The sequence below is a fragment of the Pituophis catenifer genome, unplaced genomic scaffold (assembly GCF_029215685.1).
Source record: "Pituophis catenifer annectens isolate HBS135680 unplaced genomic scaffold, rPitCat1.0.hap2 SCAF_2, whole genome shotgun sequence".
Taxonomy (NCBI): Eukaryota; Metazoa; Chordata; class Lepidosauria; order Squamata; family Colubridae; genus Pituophis; species Pituophis catenifer.
In genome coordinates, this window is record NW_027256882.1 from 230,851,164 (window position 1) to 230,864,263 (window position 13,100).

General features: G+C 37.6%; 1 protein-coding gene across 1 annotated transcript in view; it reads left to right on the top strand.

Annotated features, from left to right (window-relative positions):
• Positions 1–13,100, top strand: part of LOC139313198 (transducin-like enhancer protein 4) — a 164,141-nt gene that overhangs the window by 79,012 nt on the left and 72,029 nt on the right. Inside the window, exon 7 of the mRNA XM_070938651.1 lies at positions 1,025–1,099. Within this exon, the coding sequence (XP_070794752.1) occupies positions 1,025–1,099 (75 nt within the window). The remainder of the gene's footprint in view (positions 1–1,024; positions 1,100–13,100) is intronic.

The window sequence follows — 13,100 nt, forward strand, 5'->3', positions numbered from 1 at the left end:
TAAGAATTAACATTTTGTTTGGGGGAATTTATTTTCCTAATCATGAACTGGTGGTGAAGGTCTAACACACTCCTTCCTTTCCAAACACATTGTTTTGTTCATAGTATTCTGTTGTCTTCAGCCCAGACAGTTGTTCTTGCAACCCAAGACAATTATTTCTGGCGTAAAGGATTGATTGCTGTTGCTTCTATTGAGTTAGCTGAGTTTTCTGTCTGGGAAGTAAAATGGATATTGAATTCCAGTTATAATCCCTTAATTTAGATAAAATAAACCCTCACTTTGACCTATCTCCGCGATGGCAAACCTATGGCACGCGTGCCACAAGTGGCATGAATAGCCATATTGGTGGGCATGCGTGCTCAGCTCCGGCATGCATGCATATGCCGGCCAGCTGATTTTCGGATCTTCCCCACCAGAAGTAGGGAAACAGGCTGTTTCTTGCCTCCAGAGGGCCTGGGGGAGGGATTGGGGAAGGTCTGTTTTCCTCTCTCCTCAGGCTCCAGAGCCTTTCTAGGAGCTTGGGGAGGGCAAAAACGGCCTTCCCTACTCCCAGAGGCCCTCCGGAGGCTGGAAACAGCCCGTTTGCCAACTTCCAGGAAGTTGGCAAAGAGACGTTTCCGGCCTCCGGGGGGAGGCTGTTTTTGCTCTCCCCAAGCTCCTAGAAAGGCTCTGGAGGCTGGAGAGAGCAAAAAAAGGGCCTACCGCACCCACCGTGCCATCACGTGCCAGGAGCGGAATTCAGTGGGGGGGATCACACACGGGGGTGGGACACATAGAATTATGGGTGTGGGCACGCATGCGCACGACCCCCCCTCCCCCCCTCCTGGCACACGATGGCAAGAAGGTTAGCCATCACTGACTGATTAGTCCATCTAGAATTCTTGCTGTTTAAGGCACATATTATTTCAAGCCTGCATGCAGTTTTTAGTTTATTTTTAGAGGAGGGAAAAGGAAATAGGAAAAATCTATGCTTAATTCACTAGAAAGCAAATAATTTTATTCTGTTTCTGATCTTCATTTATAGCACCAGCAACAAGTGGTGCAGGCTGTGGAACGTGCCAAGCAAGTGACCATGGCAGAACTGAACGCAATCATTGGGGTATGTGGTCTTTCCATTTTAGTCTTTTAAAAACTAGCTCACATTCCTTTTTTTTTTCCCCAAATAATGTTTTTGTTGTTAGTCCTCCTAGATAATAGTAGTAATAATAATAACACACTGGGAACCATTGGACTTTATAATTTGGTTATATTGCACTGCTGCACTTGCAACAAATTGGCCTTTTGTTCAAATATAGCTTGGACAGTGGAGACTTCCTAATTTCCACTTTGCAATCAGGTCTGCCATTGACCATGACTCACTTTCATTTCCTCAAGCTGCACACTATAAAGGAGTATAAATTCAGAAAATGATTATTAATTTGATATTGATCTACAACACCGAGGTTGTTGGCTAGATGTATATCTAAGGATATACATCTACGTTTCCTATGTAAACCAAGATTTTTATGCAGTCCTACATATATATATATATATATATATATGTATGTATGTATGTATGTATGTATGTATGTATGTATATTATATATGAATATATATATATATATATAACCTTCATTTACCCAAGGTATCCACGTTCATGAGCAGTTTACAGCATCAGTTGTGATAGCAATCTGGAATGCAGCAATGTGAACATGGAGAAGCATCCACAGTGGAAAATCGTGTATAAGATAAGAGGATTTGCAGAAGCCTTGTGTCTCTCATGTTCTGCATTTAATCATCCATTTATTTTTTCAAATTGTAATCTATTGCTCAAGCCAAAACTCTCAGGGTGGCTAACTGTAACAATTCCATGTCAAAGCATGATAAAACATTAATGCAAGACCACATCTCCTAAGAGGAACAAACTATCAGCTACAGCAAATGCATCTGTGTATTTTGGCCTTCGGATCAGACTATTTTTTTCTTCGCCCGCACAAGTTGTTTATGGTTGTGGATGCCTTTGGTGAATGAAGAAAAAAGTCCAAAAATAACATATGTGGAGGATCTTTAATGCATTTCAGACAAGGTTCCCCAAACATGTCATATTCTGTGTGTCTAACAGTTTTCACAAGGTGCATTAAACACACACAGAGGAAGAATTAGAACATGGACCTTAGCAGGAAGAGTTTGATGTGCCAAAAAACCCTAGGGCAATGATTCTAAGCCCATTAGTCTGTAAATGGTTGGGCTGCCTTATCAGGATGTTGCAGGAAAGCATATTGCAACTTCAAATTGTATTCTTTTATTTATCTGGAATCATACAATTAAGTATTTTAACTTATCCCCCATTATAATGAGGCCTTGATGGCCTCTTGTAATTTGGCATGATAGCAGTCTTTCTGTATAAGTGGGTTACATTGCGGTAAAATAATTATATTTTGGACTGCTTAGCCATATCTAGGGAGCTTTGGATTGGAGACTGTGTATGTCTCTCTCTCTTCTCCCCCCCCTCCGTGTGTGTGTGTGTGTGTGTGTGTGTGTGTGTGTGAGAGAGAGAGAGAGAGAGAGAGAGAGAGAGAGAGAGAGAGAGAGAGCGCACACTTTCTTGCAATTTCAGCTACTTGCATTTGAAAATTACATCCAAATCACCGGCATGCAGTTTGTTGGCGAAAGGGCCACATCTAATTTTATGCAACAGGTTGAAAGTTGCACTCCTAAAATGGACAAAAAAAGTGCCTGTTTTGTGGGAAGTGAGACGTTTAAAGAGTAAAAAGGGTGTCTTAAACATTTGAAAATCTTAAAGCACCTATTTTGTTCCTTTAAAAAGGCCAAACCTTTGGGCCCTACCCATTATGGAAGGATTCTAGGGGTCCCTAGAGAGGATCTTGAAGGACTGTATAAGTGCTAGAGCAGTGATGGCCATCGCATGCCAAAAGTGGGGGGAGCGCGGGGGGTGGGTCGCACACGCGCATGCCTATACCCATAAATGTGCCCTGTCCCCCCGCGCATGCGCACATGACCCTCCCGCACTACCCCCGCTTTTGGCACGCAATGACACGATTTTCACACTCCCCAGGCTCCAGAGGCTTTTTAGGAGCCTGGGGAGGGCAAAAATGGCCTTCTTCACCCCCCCAGAGGTCCTCCAGAGGCTGGAAACAAACTGTTTCCCAACTTCCAGTGGGCCCAGAAGGCCTGAAAATTAACTGGCCAGTTCGTGCATGTGCACTGCAGCTGAGGTAGGGCAACACTCGCGTGCCCACCAATATGGCTCTACCTGCCACCTGTGGCACGTATGCCATAGGTTCGCCATCACAGTCCTAGAGGTTGAGAAGACTTACACAGTATGTTCAATACAAAAAGCTATAGGTCCCAGGGGGAAATCAGTTTATACAGGACATTGTTCAGTTGTAAGCAGAACTTTAGCAACAACTTGGAACTTTCACCCCCATGGAGTAGTATTTGAGCATTTTATTGAAAATCATCAGTTTTCCTCTGAAGTAAGTGGTCTTCAGAACTGACATATCATCACTTGGGAGATTGGATGAATTGGCACCAGTACCTTATCAAAGAGATTTCTGGAAGAATTGAAGACTTCAAGTTCCTAAAACTTCCTTTCCGTTTGTATAGCACGTTGGGGGAAAAAAATTTTTCTTTCCTTACTATTGATTTTTTGTATTGATTTTTTTCCCCTTTTTGTTATTCTTTAACAATAAAAATATAATAATAATAAAAAAGAACTGACATATCATGCACTATAATTCTTAGTGTCCATTTGCCATTATGTTTATATTGACTTTTGATTGTTTAAGAACTGGCATGTTTAACTTTAGAATCAACTGGGATGAGATTTTTAACCTTATATATTAACTTTAATGTGAAAAGTTATTATTCATATATGGCCAAAAAAGCTTCCTTCTCTATATGGAGCATGAGAAATATAGTATTTAGCTAATACGAAGAGTCCTTGCTTAATGGCCATTCATTTAGCAACTGTTCGAAGTTATGATGGCGCTGAAAAATATGACTTATGACTGGTTGTTATATTTATGATTGTTGCAGCATTCTCATGGTCATATGAATGCGATTTGGATGCTTGTCAACCATCACACATTTATAATGTTTCCCACAGTCATATGATTTCTATTTGCAGTCTTCCCAGCCAGCTTCTGATCAACAAAGTCAGTGAGGAAGCCAGCAGAAAGTCACAAGTCATGATCACATGATGTCTTGCTTAATGACTGTGGGTGATTCCCTTAATAACTGGGCCTGCTGTAATATGTTCAACAGGGTGATCACATGATCACTTTGCTTTGGGATGGAGTTGCTGGTCCTAGTTAGAGTTGTTAAGCAACGTTGAATACGCCTTTATGGTTTCTTAGGGTTTTTATTTTCATTATATTGTGTGACTCACTAGTAACATTTTTTTTTTAAAAAAAAAAACCTTATTCAGAAGAATTATAAAATACAGGTGGGAAAAAAATCAGTAATAGTCCATGATTGATGTCTGTAATTATTCAGTTAGGGCTGGCTGTTTAAGTTAGCGTAATGAAGACCATAGCATTGTGCCTTTGTTTTTATCTTTTTCCTTTTCTGTACAGAATGTACAGAAAAGTCGCTCTTTTAGAAAATGCAGCATATCAAACACACTTTGAAATGCTAATTATTCCATTTACTTTCATTAAAATTCAAATTGTTGAGTGAAGATGTGGATAAGAGTTGGTGAATAATCAATCTGTTGTGAAGATATTCCTTCATTTATGCTTCTTACTTTTAACAAGAAAATAGGAGTGCTCGCTAATCATGGCCAACAGTACTGTAAAAGCGAGACTTGTTTTTCTTTAATAAGCTGTTTGGAGGGCTTTTTCCTATCCTTCTGACCACAAGAAAATATCAGCAGTCAATTAAAAAATATAAACGAGGGGGAAAATAACTCTTATATCCTCTGAAGTGCCCCTTAGAAAGAAGGGGTGAATCAGACAGAGTAGATTGTATATAAAAAGTCATGAACAAGTTTTGCTGTATGTCTTTACATTCCAATAGGAAGACCAGAAGGTGAATAATTTTCCAATTAGTTTTCGTTATCTAATAAAAACTACCCCTATCCAAATATTATTTAGATAAAATAAATTTCTAAATGTCATTTGTAATGTAATTCTTTTCAGCATAAGTTATGAAAGTGCAAGCTTAGCTTCACTCTAATTTTTAGGCATTAAAATAATTGGACATTGTTTTAATCTGGGAGATTGTAGTGTATGATCTTGGATGTATACAGTTTGTTATGTTTTCATATGGAAATTATACTTTATAATCAGTTAGTATCTTCTGTAATAGAATCTATCTATTCTAGCGGATATCTCCAAAACTGATTTTAGAAATAGGTTTTAGATTCTCTAACTAAGGGGGTCTTCCATAATCTGTTGCCCTTCAAACTCCTCACTGTTATTTGAAAAATCATGGTAGTTGAAATCTAGCATATCTACTGGACTCAGAATTGGAGAAGACTTTCTACTTGGCCCATATATTTAAACCAAGAAAAAAAGAGCCCTAAAGGATAACTAATTATGCTATGAATTTTCCTAAATATCTATAACCAATGATATTTCATTTATCCCATTGCTTTGAGCGTATTTTCTTTATCCGGGAAAACAAGACGTAAAAGATATAAATAATTAGAAGTGTGAGTTTGTTTTTTAAAAGTATAGTTCTATATAGTTAAAAATGTATGAAAGAAAGATACAGAACTCATCAAGAATTTGTTTAAAGGAATTCAATCCTGTTTGAATGTGCATACTATTGATCCTTCATAGTCTGATGTTAAAATTTCATGAAACTCAATGAAACACCTTGTTAACTTTACAATATTCTCCCTTCATTGGTAAATGAAGCAAACCACTGATCCATGCTATTTAAATGCAGAATGCCAAAGTGAACTTGAAATATGGAGAGATGGGTTGTTCACTTGACAGTAAACTAGTTGTGTTTAATGGAATGAAACACTTATAATGACTTCTTTCTCAGGTTATGTTCTGTTGAAAATTACTGACAGATTGACACAAGTTAAATATTAGCTGTTCTTTCTTTTTTCTTTTTTTTATTTTGGGGGAAGAAAAATGATTGGAGGCTGGCTTTAAGATGAAGGCAACAATTATTGGTGAAAACATAGCAGTTGTTATTACTGCAGAAGCTATTTTGCTCTATTGTCTGTAGAGTCACCAGGAATAGAACTCAACTTGAGGCAGTTTTCATGATCAGATTAGATGCGTAATATTAAGCGTTCCTCTTTTGTTTCTTCACATTTTCGGAACAGCTTATATATAATTACTTGGTTTTGATTTTTTCTTGATATAGAAGGATTATTTCTGCTCACAAAACAAGTTGACCATGCAGAAGACACTTGCTCAGGATACATTCGGAAAGATTTTTATTTTTAATTGATTCCAAGCCCACCGTTTCCTCTTTTCTGATGAGTTCCATAAATCCAAAGTAAATTTTTAGGGGTTATGGGGCAGTCTGAAAAGAGAACTATGGAAATTAATTAGACTTGTAATTATAATATTGCTGTAGATCCCATTATAGCATGTTAATTGATTGCAGTAAAACATTAGTAAAGTTTTACACTTATTAAAAGCAATGAGATCAGCTAGCCTTATCTGTATGATTATGGCTTAGGAATGGAAAGGTCACACACTATTGGAATAGTACACATTATATGGTTTTCAATCAGATTTTTTAAAATTTCAAATGTGCTGGGCTAGTGTGTATGTGTGTTTATTGTTTTCCACAGAAATCTGGTTTGGGAACTGGCTGCCCAAAGGTGCAGTTTGTCAACCTAAGGTAGAATGTAAGCAGAAGACTGATGAGGATGAATAGGATTCCCTTTGTTGTTGGAGGAAACAAATGCTTTCAAGTATCTTTTTTTCAAATTTCTGGAAAGTATAGCACACAGAGACACACAAACACACAGACACACACAGACACAAACAGACACACACACTTTTACATGGTACATTACACACACACACACATATATATGTGGTCCTCAAAATCCCCATATTTATAGGTAATCCTCAATTTACAACCATTCTTTTAGTGATTGTTCAAAGCTAAACTGACACTGAAAAAAAGTGACTTATGACCAGTTTTCATATTTAGCACCGTTGCAGCATCCCCATGGTCATGGGATCAAAATTTGGACACTTGGCAACTGGCATGAATTTATCATGGTTGCTCTATCCTGGGGTCACGTAGTCACCTTCTGGAATCTTCTGACAAGCAAAGTCAATGGACAAGCCAAATTCACTTAACAGCCATGTGACTAACTTAACAACTACAGTGATTCAGTTAAAAACTGTGGCGAGAGAGGTCATAAAATGGGACAAAACTCACTTAACAACTGTCTTGCTCAGCAACAAAAAAAATGGGCTCAATTGGGGTTTTAAATCGAGAGCAACCTGTAAATATGGGGATTATTCTCCTTGGAGAGAGCAATTTAAATATGTAAAAGGTGTTTCCTTACTGAAGTTGCAAGGTAGAGTGGCATTTCCATCTTGCTTTCTTAATTCTGAGGCCGTAATGACTCCAGGAGGAAGGGATTAAAATCTCTCCCTAAATATGAGGGACAACGTTCGGAAAAAAAACAAATATAGAGGTGAAATAGTTTCCTGATTAATTTTTTGTATCATTCCATTTATTTATTCAACTAATTAAATCATGACTAAAGAGATGTGGGTTTGGGGTTTTTCCATGTGGGTGTATTATCTAATTGATCTTGACTCTAGGGCAGTGATGGCTAACCTTTTTGCCATCACGTGCCAAAAGCAGGGGGAGTGCAGGGGGGGTTGTACACGTATGTGCCCACATCCATAATTCTATGCTCCCTGTCCCCGTGCATGTGTGCATGATCCTATCCCCCTGCGCTTCCCTCGCTTTTGGCGCACCGGGCCGGTAGGCCCGTTTTTCGCCCTCCCCAGGCTCTAGAGCCTTTCTAGGAGCCTGGGGAGGGTGAAAATGGCCTTCTCCACTTCCCTGGAGGCCCTCCAGAGGCCGGAAATGTCCTGTTTGCCAACTTCCAGTGGGCCCAGAAGGCCCAAAAATCAGCTGGCCAGTGCATGCATGTGTGCCGGAGCTGAGCTCGTGTGCTCACCGATATGGCTCCCCGTGCCACCTGTGGCACGCGTGCCATAGGTTCGCCATCACAGCTCTAGGGGATTGATTGCCCTGCAGTTTTCTTGGAAAGATTTCAGAAGTGGTTTGCTATTGTCTGCTTGTTAGGGCAAGATCAGAATTCACAACACAGTGGATTCTAATTTGGTGCCTTACCCACTACAACAAAACTGCCCTTAAATCAGTTTGAGCTATTGTTGAAAGATTCTGAGAAAATTAAAATTAGGGAGAATGTTTGCCTGATGAAAAACTATAGCAAACTGATACAATTGTGTTTCTCCTCAAGAGAATTAAACTGGAAGCAAGAAGCTGCAGTTCATATCCGCTCTAAATGTTAAAATTAACTCTTACAGCATTTGTCAAATTTATTGTGATGGTTTCTGAAAATAGAAAAGGAGTTGAGATTTTATGAGTCTTGTGTGAAAGAATACCAACATCTCTCCTGAAATCTTAAAATTTCAGTGTGGTCGATTGAAATTTTACAGGATCTCAAAGAAAGATGGTCACATTTCATAAGATTGGCAATCTTTTTAAATTTCAGCTATTTCTTTATTACCCCAGTGACCTTGAATGCTGTTTGAATGTGTGATTTATTCAAAGGTTTAAAAAAAAGAAAATTAACAACAAATAATGAAATACGAAATAAGGTACTTTTTTTTGCATGTGGGTGTCTTTCAGTTACTCTTGACTCTTGTCAATTGCTTAGACAACTCTCTGCAGTTTTCTTGGAAGTGGTTTACAACATGAGCTATAAGAATTCTATAATAGATGGTTGAAAGAGAAAAAGATTTTGGGAAGTGACACTCTTATCTTTGGGGATTGTCACTCTGCCCTTTCCTCATCAATATTTACCCTCACCAAACAAAGACTGATTTTCCCCCCTTCCGTGTGGTTTAATTTCACAGGGTTTTTTTCCAGTTTTGTGGTGTAAATTGTTTTTATTAGTTTTATTCTTGTATTTTTATGGTTTTAACAATATGTTAAAACAACAACATGTAACTGCCCAGATTAGGTGGGACTACAAATATTGTGTTATATATTCAGGGACAGAACATTCTAGTTATCACTAGATTCATTCAAAAGCAGCAAAACCTCTTAAATCAGCCATAAATGTACTTCTTAACTAGAAGAGTAATTTATTTATTTATTTGACAACATCAAAAGAGAGTCTGGGTGGCTTACATTTTAAAACAAAACAATGATCTGTAATGTACAAAACACAATGGAAAGTATACAAAAGCAATGAAATACCCACAATAGAAGAGGGTTGTCAGGGTTCCAAGTAATGCGCCCATAGCAAACAGGACTCCCAGGCAGGTAGGTTCCTCAAAGAATAGTTTTATTGGACATATCATATTGGCACAAGCTGGTGAAAACCGACTCTGAATGTTCCCGCGGTTTTCACCTAATTTTTCCCCTTTCCCATACAATCAGTCACATGGTCCAATCAAGGTGCTGTCCGGTTGCCTGGTAACTTCACTCCTCCCTGGCCACCTGTGGGAATGTCCTTGGTTCCTAGGCGAAAGTATTTTGTTTTGGCTACTAAATCCCAGCTATTTCTATTCCCCCCTCCCTATCCCTGTTTCGGTGTGGCAACACTGAAGCTTCAAAATAACTTTGGTCAAGTCAGCGTCAGGGTTGACAAGTGGATTATAAAATTAACTAAACTTGCAGAAATGGCAAAACTGACCAGTTTAGTGAGAAAAACAAATAACAAAAATAGTTTTGAAAGATCTCTGGATTTTTTGGTTGAAAGAAGAAAAGATTGAATTTATTATTTTGGAATTTGGAGACTAGAAAGGCATGAAGTGGATGGGAAAAAAACCATGATGATGATACTTATTTGACAGGACAAACAGTGGAAGGCATAATTCTGTTTTCTTTTTTTCTCATTTCTTTCTGTATTTTTTTCTTTCTACCTTTTTCTTTCTTAATTTTTATTATACAGTATTTTAAAATTATACACACACATACAATATACAATATACATATTTCTACCTTTACAAAACTTGATAATTCTTTACCACATTTGGTATCTATTGATTTTAATTTCCTCCTGTATGCATGCTACCAGTAACATGTATATGTAATTATATATATATAATTGTCTGATATACAAATAGACACTTCCAGTTTTTATTATTTATATTGTGGCCCACAAATGAAGACAAGTATTTCTGTACCTGTTTATCACTGAGAGAAACATAGCTAAAATGTAAGAACCAGGTATACAGTGATGTTCCAAAAAATACAATTTAGCACCAGAAGTGCTGAACCTCAATTTTTAGCAGTGACACTTTAATGATAGGAAGCCTGCAAAATTATTTGCTATCAATTGTGAAGGCAATAACAAGCCTTGGTGGTTTTTCACACTCTCTGTATTAAGTGCTTTCAGAATGACAGCGTAAACTGTGTTAGAGAACTCCAAGGAAGTAAAACTGATTAAAATGTTCATGCTTGAATGGTGCTGATGGAATAGTTCATTTGGACTTTCTCTACCTCCTGCAGCTCAAGCTGAAATATTAAAATTCAGTGGATTTAAATCTCTCTCCCCTAAGCTCAGGGAAAAAAAAACATTACATTTTAATAGGTTTTAAACTCATAATTCACTGGTTTGGAGCAGTGCTATTAAATCTATTTAAATATTACTTGTATTACTAAGGAAATGATTTAAATGATTTTGCCTGTACTATTTCTGATTCGTATATGAATATGAAACACACACACACACACACACACACACACACACACACACACCATGTATGAATTTATCATTTTAAAAAAACATCATTCTGGCTGGAGTATTTTTTTTCAGTGTTTTGCTTTATGAATTTAAAGTATAATTATTTGGAATATGTTTAAGAATTGCTAAAAACTTTATAATAATTCTCCCTTCATATTGCACAATGATTAGCTGAAGGAATTTGTATTTCTCACTGATTCACTAGTTGTCAACATACCAGATTCATGGAAGAGAAAGCAATGCCCCCCCCACCTTATTTTATAAGGTTTTCTGCTTCTTTAACAAGTAGCCCATCGGTCATAGCTTTCACCAGGCTGGGCTAAGAGTGACAGTCAAATGGACAATACATTATCTTAGCTTGATAAATTTGAGCTTTGGGAGGGAATAGAAACCTTTGGATGGTCATGTGGGATAGATAAGTGCATAGACATTCTAATAAAAACTTAGCATCAGTGCATGCTATTATCCCCACGGTGCCACTGGTCCGTGGCTCATGCTGCTAAATGCTAATGCATTTTTGTACCGGTGCTTAACACAGGAAGGGATTTCTGTCTCTGTGTGTGAACGGGTTGCCTTTTGCTTTTCAAATGAGTTTACTCTTTGGGTCTCTGGTCTGAAACAAAGGTTAAGAAATAAAGGCTAGGCTTTCGGTTGGCATAATTTGGCATAGCTCCATTGATTTCATTTGATTTCTCCCGGTTGAGAGTGTCTGCTCCTGAATCTGTACTAGGGCAGAGAATTTGATTGTGCCCGCTGATTCAGAACATTTTGATTTAATGTGGAAGGGAAAGCCACATTTTTTCTCTCTCCTTCAAATATGGATGGTTAAATCTGACTCTATTTAGTGAAGTCATTCCCACCAAATGTGCGTGTTTTTAGAGCTGCCATTTCTCTGAATCAGAGGTGGTGTAGGGTAAATTAGTAATAGACTATGACCTCTGTGCAGTGATTACTTATTTTCCTAGCTTTTTATTGTTTGATCAAAGACTCTGCTTATATTACACTGTGCTTGGAGCTTTAAAGCTGTACAATAAACTGGCCACCTGTTGTATACTGTACACAGATTGCTGTGATGGCAAGACAGAAAAGAGGCTTGGCTTAATGAGGTACCTACTTCATGTTGTTGTTGTTTTACATTGTAAGCAATGCCAAAATATATCTTATTTAATCATAATACTATGCATGGAACAGGAATGATAACTTGGCTCAGATTTGCCCTGAGATTGGTTATTATGTGATTTGGTACCTATTTCTGTTTCGTTGTATGCAGCGTAAATCGGCTTAATGCATTCTTGATGAATCCCATTTTTTTTCAGTGAGTTTTATTTATCCTCTGTTTCATTCTTATTAACTTGAAAGCAATGATTGTTAGGCGACGAAGCCTTCTGAAACTGCTTCATTTGTGGTTACACTAATACAGTGTACAGAGTATACATGTTCTCAGTAATCTAGTTCCTGGTGTTGTAGTATTGCGTGTATTACCTAAAACAGGGTTGTCCAACCTTAGTAACTTTGAGACCTGTGGACTTCAACTCCCAGAATTCCCCAGCCATCCATGCTTTTCAAATGAGTGAAATGCTGGCTGGAGAATTTTGGAAGTTGAAGTCTGTTACAAGTCTTAAAATTACCAAGGTTGGACATCCCTGATCTAGTACATTTTTAAAAAAATGTGATGTCTCCTTTATTGTAATTTTGGCACCAAATACCATTTTGTTTTCCATTACTTTTCATCTGTAAAGTTTCTTCTATATTTCCACTGTTTGAATATGGTTTATTTTTCCTGGTGATTTGTATTGTAATCCTTATCTGATTTAATTTATATATTTTATCTTGCTTTTGTTCTCCATGTGAGCCATTGTGGAAACTTGGTTATGGAAAGGAGTGCCTGTAGTTACATTTAAAAACCAAACAAACAAAGATATGCCTGCTTTTATTGAGTTTTCACTTTGCCTTTGCTTACTTTAAACAAACTTTGCCAGTGAGTTTTTTTCTCCATTGTATAAAGAAAAATAGAAGTAAAACCATTTGTTTTGGGGGATTTTTTTTCTCAAAAATTCGGTCCTACTGAAAAAAATAAGTAACATAAAAGTTAAAAATGACCCATTTAGAGTCATAAGGAAAGCAAACAATCGGGGCAAACCGTTTAGCTCAATTACTTCAATAAACCCAAATGGAAAGGTTCAGCAGAATATTTTTTTTCAGATCGTATCTTCCC